This window comes from Camelina sativa, chromosome 9 (assembly GCF_000633955.1).
Source record: "Camelina sativa cultivar DH55 chromosome 9, Cs, whole genome shotgun sequence".
NCBI lineage: Eukaryota > Viridiplantae > Streptophyta > Magnoliopsida > Brassicales > Brassicaceae > Camelina > Camelina sativa.
In genome coordinates, this window is record NC_025693.1 from 25,642,976 (window position 1) to 25,652,288 (window position 9,313).

At 35.4% G+C, this 9,313-nt stretch overlaps 2 protein-coding genes and 1 long non-coding RNA gene across 5 annotated transcripts in view; 2 read left to right on the forward strand and 1 right to left on the reverse strand.

Moving 5' to 3' along the window:
* LOC104712242 (phosphoinositide phospholipase C 7) lies at positions 934-3,684 on the forward strand. Its single transcript, XM_010429093.2, has 9 exons — positions 934-1,353; positions 1,441-1,637; positions 1,719-1,854; positions 1,937-2,176; positions 2,268-2,506; positions 2,600-2,717; positions 2,824-2,967; positions 3,071-3,157; positions 3,242-3,684. Exons 1-9 carry the CDS (start codon positions 1,054-1,056, stop codon positions 3,533-3,535), a joined length of 1,755 nt encoding a protein of 584 aa, XP_010427395.1. The 5' UTR covers positions 934-1,053; the 3' UTR covers positions 3,536-3,684.
* Positions 5,928-7,391, forward strand: LOC104712243. 2 transcript variants are annotated; one of them, XR_755494.1, is made up of 3 exons: positions 5,928-6,013; positions 6,105-6,819; positions 7,206-7,391. It is a non-coding gene; the product is annotated as an uncharacterized LOC104712243 (long non-coding RNA). The 2 variants fall into 2 exon arrangements; XR_755493.1 differs by having other exon boundaries at positions 5,938-6,819.
* LOC104712244 (putative serine/threonine-protein kinase-like protein CCR3) overlaps positions 8,280-9,313 on the reverse strand; it is a 4,178-nt gene continuing 3,144 nt past the window's right edge. The window contains exon 3 of one of the 2 annotated variants that reach the window (XM_010429097.1): positions 8,280-8,826. In XM_010429097.1, coding sequence (XP_010427399.1) covers positions 8,552-8,826 — 275 coding nt within the window. In that variant the 3' untranslated portion in view covers positions 8,280-8,551. Of the gene's footprint in view, positions 9,303-9,313 lie in introns of both variants that reach the window. The other variant, XM_010429096.1, reaches the window with a different exon arrangement.

The window sequence follows — 9,313 nt, forward strand, 5'->3', positions numbered from 1 at the left end:
AGAAATCTTGTGATGGTGTCAGGTGTTTTGATCAAATCTAAAGGCATGAAGTAGACACATACACTTAGATTTTTTTTTTCTTTTACATAGACAGATAAACATGGAAAAACATAGACTTAATAGCTAATCAAAATACAAAATTGTGACATGCTATTTATATTTGAAAAAGTAATTCAAAATTTAAAATCTGAAAAACAAAACAAATTAAATAAACAAAATTTGTACATTATTTATTGAGAAAATTAGGATTTATATTTTACAATTAAATGAAACTATATGTGAGTTTGGGTTTATAGAGGAAGATTAGGGCTTAGATTTTATAATTAAACAAAATTATATGTTAGTTTGGATTTACAAAAAAGTGATTAAGATTTATGATTTAGATTTTACAATTAAAGTTTGGATTTACAAAGAAGGATTACGGTTTAAATTTTAATTTAAATGAGATTATATTACGGTTTGGATTTACAAAAGAGTGGTTAGAGTTTATATGTCAGTTTAAGTTTAAATTTTATAATTAAAATATTATAAATAATATTAATATTAATGATTTTAAAATTTAGATTTCAGATTTTTTTTACTTATTAAATTATGTAAATTTATTTTAGTTATTTATTTAGATAAGATTAATTATTTTAGTTTATTTAATGAAATTACATGGTAAATTTTAATTGACTAATTAAGACTTAAGAGGGGATGAAACCAAGAATGGTTTTTAGATCCCATTGCAGCAATTAAAGAACTTATCTAATTATTAATTCAATTAGTACTACTACTAAAAGTCTAAAATGAAGACAAAATAATTAGAAGAGATAATAAAATGAGAATCTGCCGACATAAATTAAAGAAAAAAATCCACGTGGACTAATTTAGTTATGATAACAAATTCATATCTTGACAGCCCAAATTTTATGGAAAAAGTCACTATTACAATCAAACCGCCAACGTGAAGAAGAGAACAAATAAACTAAAAAATCAGATTGAGAGAGAGAGATCATATTCCCTTCTTCAATCATCAAATTATCATCATCATCATCGGTCGTGAATTTCACAATGTCGAACCAAACATACAAAGTATGTTTCTGTTTCCGTCGGAGGTATCGACACACCGTCTCGGTAGCACCGCCCGAGATCAAGACACTTTTCGAGAATTATTCCGACAAAGGTCTCATGACGACCGATCTCCTCCTTAGGTTCCTGATCGATGTTCAGAAACAAGACAAAGCGACGAGAGAAGAAGCTCAAGCGATCGTCAACGCCTCATCTTCTCTTCTTCATCGGAACGGTCTCCACCTTGATGCTTTCTTCAAATACCTTTTTGGTATTAACAACTCTCCTCTTGCTTCTCATGAGGTGATTCAAAATCAAGATTTAGATTCAAGAGATTAACTGATTCTTGAATACTACTTTATGTCTTTTTTTCTTTTTCTTTTGGGATAGGTGCATCAAGATATGGATGCTCCATTGTCACATTATTTTATATTTACAGGACATAACTCGTATTTAACTGGTAATCAACTGAGTAGTGATTGCAGTGAAGTGCCTATCATTGAAGCATTGAAAAAAGGTGTTAGAGTTATTGAATTGGATATTTGGCCTAACTCTGATGAAGATGGTATCGATGTTCTTCACGGAAGGTATATTACTAATGTCTCTGTTTTGTTGAAGTATGGATTAATTTTTTTGTTTTGTTCTTACCGAACCGTTTTAAATATTAGGACACTTACATCACCTGTGGAGCTGATCAGATGTCTAAGAGCTATTAGAGAACATGCCTTTGATGTATCTGATTATCCAGTTGTTGTGACTCTTGAAGATCATCTTACTCCTAAACTCCAAGCTAAAGTTGCTGAGGTGTGTATAGCTTCTTTTTCATTTCTGTGAGAAATATTTTGTGGGGTTTAGTAAATTTAGAGATGTTGTGTTGTTCTTCTAGATGGTTACAGATGTATTTGGAGAAATGTTGTTTACTCCTCCTTCCGGGGAATGCTTAAAGGAGTTCCCATCGCCCACGTCTTTGAAAAAACGTATAATGATCTCAACTAAACCTCCTAAAGAGTATAAAGCAGCAAAAGGTGATGATGATGTGGTGAAAAAAGGTAAGAATTTGGGTGATGATGAAGTTTGGGGAAAAGAAGTTCCAAGCTTTATTAGAAGGGACAGAAGTGGTGACAAGGTTTGTGTTAGGAGAAGAAACACATCATTTTCATTTAATCTCAATGGTTCATATGTACAAGTTGGTTTGATCTTTTTCTTCCTTGTTGTAGAATGATACAAATGTAGATGATGATGATACTGATGATGAAGATGATGATGACGATGGTGATGATAAGATTAAGAAGAACGCGCCACCGGAATACAAGCATTTGATTGCAATCCAGGCCGGGAAGCCAAAAGGTGGAATAACTGAATGTTTGAAGGTGGATCCTGATAAAGTAAGACGGCTTAGCTTGAGTGAAGAACAACTTGAAAAGGCCTCAGAAAAATATGCTAAACAGATTGTGAGGTATTGTTCCCTCAAGTTCCTCTTCTTATATACATCAAAAACAAGTTCAGTCCAATAGATTCAACTATGTTGATCATGGAGTAAATAATGTAGGTTTACTCAGAGGAATTTGCTTCGGGTTTATCCAAAAGGAACTAGAATTACTTCATCAAACTACAACCCTCTGGTTGGTTGGAGCCATGGTGCTCAAATGGTGGCTTTTAATATGCAGGTTTCTTTTTAATATTTCTTACATCTCCAAAGTTCTCTGTTCCAGTTAACAGAACATCAAAATCATATGTCACATTGAATTCTTGAAATGACTTTATCTTGTAAAGGGACTTGGAAGATCATTGTGGGTAATGCAAGGAATGTTTAGAGGCAATGGAGGATGTGGCTACATCAAGAAACCTGATATTTTGCTGAAACCGGATTCTGTATTTGACCCGGAAGCTACATTACCAGTAAAAACAACACTAAGGGTCAGAGAACTAAATTATTCTCTGTTTTGGTCATTTCTAGATGTTGAATCCTTGGTAAAAGTTCATGAGCTCATAATGGTTGGTTTGTTTATATATGTTTTAGGTAACTATATACATGGGAGAAGGATGGTACTATGATTTTCCTCACACACACTTCGATGGATATTCTCCACCTGACTTCTATACAAGGGTATTATAAAAATGCTGCAACCTTAAGGTTTTAGTAGTTTTGAGGCTGAAACTGATATATGAAGTTTCCAAATTTTATTATCAGGTCGGAATCGCTGGAGTTCCGGCGGATACAGTAATGAAGAAGACAAAAACGTTAGAGGATGACTGGATACCAGCTTGGGACGAGGTTTTTGAGTTCCCATTAACAGTTCCAGAGCTTGCTCTTCTACGTATTGAGGTACATGAGTATGACATGTCTGAGAAAGACGATTTTGGTGGCCAAGCTTGCTTGCCGGTCTGGGAGCTGAGGCAAGGAATACGTGCCGTTCCTCTGCGTAACCAGGATGGTGTCCAGTGTAGATCCGTGAAGCTTCTTGTGCGGTTGGAGTTTGTGTGAGTATATTACAAGAAATATTTTTTTTGTTTTTGTTGAAGTACATACAAGTAAACCGAGTTTGTGATTTTGGTTTGTGGGTGTGGTTATAGTGTGAATGCTATTTATTGGTTTGGTATAAGGGCAAGTTTATCGGTGGGTTTTAATTTTTAGTCTCTTATGTACTGTTGTAATTTTTAATGAATATATTCTGTACTGTTTATAAAATAAGAATCCTTGAGATTATAATAAAAATCATCCTCTCCAATGGTAGGATATAATTTTGAGTCTTTTATTTTTTAAAATCTAGTTTTTTGAATCTAATCTCATTCAACTTCATCAGTTATGAATGAACAAACAACCAAAACAACATTGAGCTTTTGATCCAACAAGGACAATTCATACACTTCATATTAAGGTGAATTACCTCAGCCTCAGCGAAGTGCATATAAACAAAGTACCTCACATTTGGATCACTGTTTTCCAAAGTCATTGTGATGGGTCTTGTTGTGTTTGTTGGAGTCATCACTGTACTCATCACCAAACTCGAAAGATTGTAGACTGCTACTCTGCTCATACACATAGTGAAACCGATTAACCTTCCTTCTTTGCCATTTAATCTTGCCCCCGCTAGTACCCACAGCCCTTCCAATAAATCCAAAACATACCAAGAAGTCTGCAAACCGAAGTATCACATAACAATTATCAGAAATCATTAGCTCTAGGAAACGTACAAAGATTTTGGCAATTAGAGATTGTTTCACAACAATGGTTATGAGATGAACCAGAGGAGAATAAGTGGTTGTTGTTTGGTCCATGACCATGACCATCAGTTTGAATGGATCAGATATGATAAACAATCTCAAACTCAAACGATAAAACTACAAAGCAAACTCCCAATGTAACAAATCCCAAGGTTTACAAACTTGCAACAATCTAATTTCAACCTCCCCAGATTGTTCTCCACTTCATCCACCGAGAACAAGAACACCAAAGTCTATTGAAAATATAAAAATTTATGATGGCAGAGAGAACATTCCAAAATAAAAGTCTACACTTTCAAATCAACGAATAAACGGGCAAAGACTCAAAAATGAAGAAACTTTAATAGGTATAGAATCCACACAACTTGACAGAAACCCATCACGCAAGTTCTAAAAGAAAGACATGCTCTACTACCAAACCCAACAGCCTCTCACAAAATTGAAGAAGCTAAAAGCGAAATCAAATGAGAGAGAGAGAGAGAGATTGAGAAAGGATACCTTGAGAGAGGATGATCAAAAATCAAAGAACCCTAATTTGGGATAAAAAAATCAAACAACCCCTAATCGCGAAATCTCCTCCGCATCACCTCCGACCCCAACCTCTTCTTGATTCCATATCCTTCGATTCATCTTCTTCCTTTGTCGAATCGGGATTCTATCGCGAGAGAAAGAGAGAGAGACAGAGAGAAAAAGAAAGAAAATTATCTCGGGCATAATTTGTTTTTCTTCTTCTATTAATTTCTTTGGCCAACAGAAACGTGACACGTACGGTCTCTTATTCCAAATTTGAGTCTACTAAATAAGAGGTCCTCTTATCTTTTTTTCTTTTATCTGATTTATTTTTAATCTACAAAACACTTAAAACCTCTCTTAAAATCTCTTAAAACCTCCCGATAAACAAGCTCTAAGGATTTGTAATTTTGTGCTGTGTCTGTGATTTGAAAGCAACGTACAATTTTATATGCTACTAGTTTTATAAAGTTTGTAATTTGCGCATACAAAGTCACTCAAAACTTGTAAAATGGTTGTATTTCTTTAGTTACGCGATTTCGTAACTTACTAATAAAAGTTTTAATTGATCATTAATTACTATGTATAGTACTTTAATTTTATTACATTTTGGATAGTACTAGTATTGTTAGCTAATGCATAAATGGCAATGGCGCAATGCATATGTTTATAAGCTCATCCTAAACACATAAATAGAATAAAAGAAGAAATATAGGAAAGAAGTCGTTAAGAGTTGGAAAAATTTATAAATGAAACAAGAAGTCATTTATTTGTTGGCCGTCCTCACCGCCATGATTGCCCCACCACCGTGCGCTGCCGCCATAGTTTTTGTTACATCAAAACTATTCATGTATATTTTCATCTTGTCATATCTATCGTCGTCTATGCAATTTAATTTTCGCGTGGAAGAATTTTTATCAGTTTATGTGTGTATGTATATTAAATACTTCCGAGGCCCATCGTTGATCATAATTCAATACAGTATTGAACTTAGAAGCACCGCTCTAAGTTAAATGAATGGAAAGTTAAATTAGCTGTCACCGCATGTATAACGACATTACCACTAAGAGCATGATTACTGGGCGTGACTCAGTGGGTTTCTTATATATTTGGGCCCCAAAAAAATATTAAAAACCCCATAAATGGGTCCATTTTAAGAGTATCGTTACCGTCGGAAGGATTTCCAGAAACGCCTTAAGAACGAGGCGTGGCGTTACATGATTGGCTGGTAGGTAAATATAAAATCGATTTTTTTTTCTTCTCATTTTTTTTTCTCCTTCCTCCCGACTCTCTCTCTCCCTTCTCTCTCGTTTCTGAAGGAGACAAAAACGGCGATTGTTGATGAAATCGGAGAAATCGGATTCTCGTCGAATCCTATGATTTTTCTCACTTAGATCTTATGGTTGGTTGTTTACCCGGAGGCGATGGCATCTAGATCGGCGAAATTGTTAGATGCGACGGTTCGTTTGTCACGACAAACGACGGTGGAGGTTGCTATATGGTGGGACAATGACGGCGGCTGTTTCTGGTGGTGCCCTGAAGCTAACGGCAAGGTCCAAATCACAACTAATCGAAGGGAGAAGGTTCGTTTCTCATGTGTTTGTAATTTGGCGAAATCGTTAGATGCGATTGATTGCATGTGGTTGTAATTAGGCTCGGGTGGTTGATAATTGGTAGATTGGTTAAATATTTGTGTCGATTTGACTTATTAGGTGTAGAATTTTAGGGTTTGTTTGATGTTTGTGTCGATTTGACTTTATAGGTGTAGATTATGAGATTAGTGTGGTTAAATGTTTGTGTCGATTTGTATTGGTAGGTGTAGCATATGAGATTAGTTTGTTGGATTGCTTAAATGTTTTGTTCTTAGTAATCGAGTTGTTTTGTGCGAGTCTAGGGTTTGGTTATAAGTTTTGTTCTTAATAGCATATGTTATTGTTTTGTGCGAGGTTTTCATCAACTGGATGTAGCGGTTCAATGGTGACGTGAAGGGAAACATGAAGTGGACACAACGGTTGTGTTTTCTCACTTGAAAAGGTATGTTACTCTAGATTGCAAATGTTGTTGTTAGGTATTGTTAGAATTTGTTCTGTTTTGATTGGGATGAATGAGTTGGTTTTGTTGTTCTTGTTCTATTTTGATAGATATTGTTTTGTTTGCGGTTGTGTTCTTGTTCTGTTTTGTTCTTGGTTGTGTTCTTGTTCTGTTTGGTTGTGTTCTTGTTCTGTTTAACATCACGGCTTGGTTGTGCTCTTGTTCTGTTTAACATCAATGGCGAAGAACACAACCAACCGCAAACATAAAGTAAGTGTAGTAAATGAGTTGGTTGTGTTCTTGTTCTGTTTTAGTAAGTGTAGGTTAACCACGTCTTGTGTTCTGTTCTTTGTTTAACACTTGTTTAACTTTTTCTTCTTTTGTTTCAGGTTTTGCGACTTGTTGTTCTTGTAACTCGTTGTGACTTGTTGTCCTTTGTAACCCATCATCACGAGTTGTGACTTGTTGTCTTTTGTAACCCGTGAATGGGTTTAGGTTTGGTTGTGTCTTTCGGAAGTCCTATATATGACAATGTTTTGTTCAACCTCATTTGCTATATGTTCTTCTCATTTGTATTCTCTTATCTTTCTATTCTTCTTATCATCAAATCTTCTTATTATCATTTCATATTCTCAAATATTCAAACCCATTTCAAATTAAGCCAAAACATAATATTTAAATGTTTGAGTAACCTCTTTGGGGTTCTCTAGTAATAGAGTGATTTTGCTTAGGTTCTCTTAGAGTTACTTAACTTAATTTATGATTATTTATATAATAAATAAATGTGAGAGTAACTTTGGTGGGTTACTCCACTAATGATGGTCTAAATGCTAATACTGATTTTATTTCATTGTTGGGACCAATGTATTCTTGTTAAATGCCCTCCGGATACATGAACAAAACCACTAACATTCTGTAATTATTGTCTTAATCAAACATTTTATTTTTCTGATCAAAGATCAAAAAAATCTATTGTAATGAATAGTGAGAGTGATAAATAAGGTTTTAGAAGATTTAAATTGCATTTGGGGATGTTTACTATTTTAGGAATCTGGAAGGAGAAGAAATTTCATGATAATTAGGAAAATTCCAAAAAAAGACAGAAAGTATTGACCGGGACCGGTAATAAATTGGAATCTTCAAAGTCAAACAGACTCGGAGGATTTGTTTGTTGGCATGGCATGATGACATGTCAACATATCAGAACTTTATAAGTGTAATAACTAGACCCCACCAACTTTTTCTCTATACACTCAACTTTTAAAGCTTTTTATGGTTTTGGGAATTTCCAAGATACAACACATCCCACATGGACGGCACTTTGACTAGAGAATACATCCACGCCAAAGTAGTAATGTATACTATTCCCTAACAAGCGGCTTCCATAAATAAAATTAAGAATACGTTTTGACCAAAAAGAACGACATCATAATTCTCATCTTCCTTCATACACACAAAACCAATAAATTAATGATTTCCAACTTTTAATCATTCGCTCTCGTCTCCGCTGTCCAAATGATACATTTCCCCAACCAAAAGGGGTTAGACCATGAATATTGTTGAATATTCCAGTTTTCCTATGCTAACACTATTTACAGACGAAAAACAAAAAAAAGTCATCCAAAACAAATCCGAAAATATTTAAGAGAAACAATGAAATCCTCAAAATAATTTTCCTATGTAGTAAAAAAAAATCAAAGAAACGAGAGTCAAATATTTTGATTTTGAATCTCTCTTAATCAGAGACAATAGAGCAAATACCACTACTAGAGATACTCCCATGACTATCCCCACACAAATCCAACGCTCTCTCCAAGTTCCCAACTATATCCGTCATCGTCGGTCTATTTCTCCCTTCCGCATTCACACAATGCATAGCCGTATAAGCCACCAGCTCAACCGCATCTCCTTCCCCTAGCCCCGGTGTTCCAACTCTCGGATCCAATATCCTCCCCAGCTCATCCGTTGTAATCGCTGGAACCGAGTAATCCACCAAATGCACCGGTGCTGCTTCAACACTCCCTTCCTCCAAATCACCACCGTTCTTAAATATCGCTCTTTTGCCTGTCAGCAATTCTAACAACACCACTCCCAGTCCATACACGTCACTCTTGTCCGTTAAAACATTCAGACTGTAGTACTCTGGATCAATGTATCCGACCGTTCCCGCAGCTTTCATTGGACGTTGTTGATGATGATGATGTTTATGATCTTTCCCTAACTCTGGACCCATTAATGATAACCCGAAATCCGAAACTCTAGCGACCCAATTCGAGTCTAGCAAGATGTTAGACGACTTGATATCTCTATGAATGATAGGTGGTACCGCGTAGTTGTGTAGATACTCGATTCCTCTAGCCGCGTCTAACGCGATTTTGATCCGCATTTTCCAAGAATTGATCAAACTGCTGTGTTTCTCCACGTTGTTCTTGTCGTGTAGATGATCGTAAAGCGCACCGTTCTTCATGTAATCGTAAACAAGAAGCCTCTCTTCTTT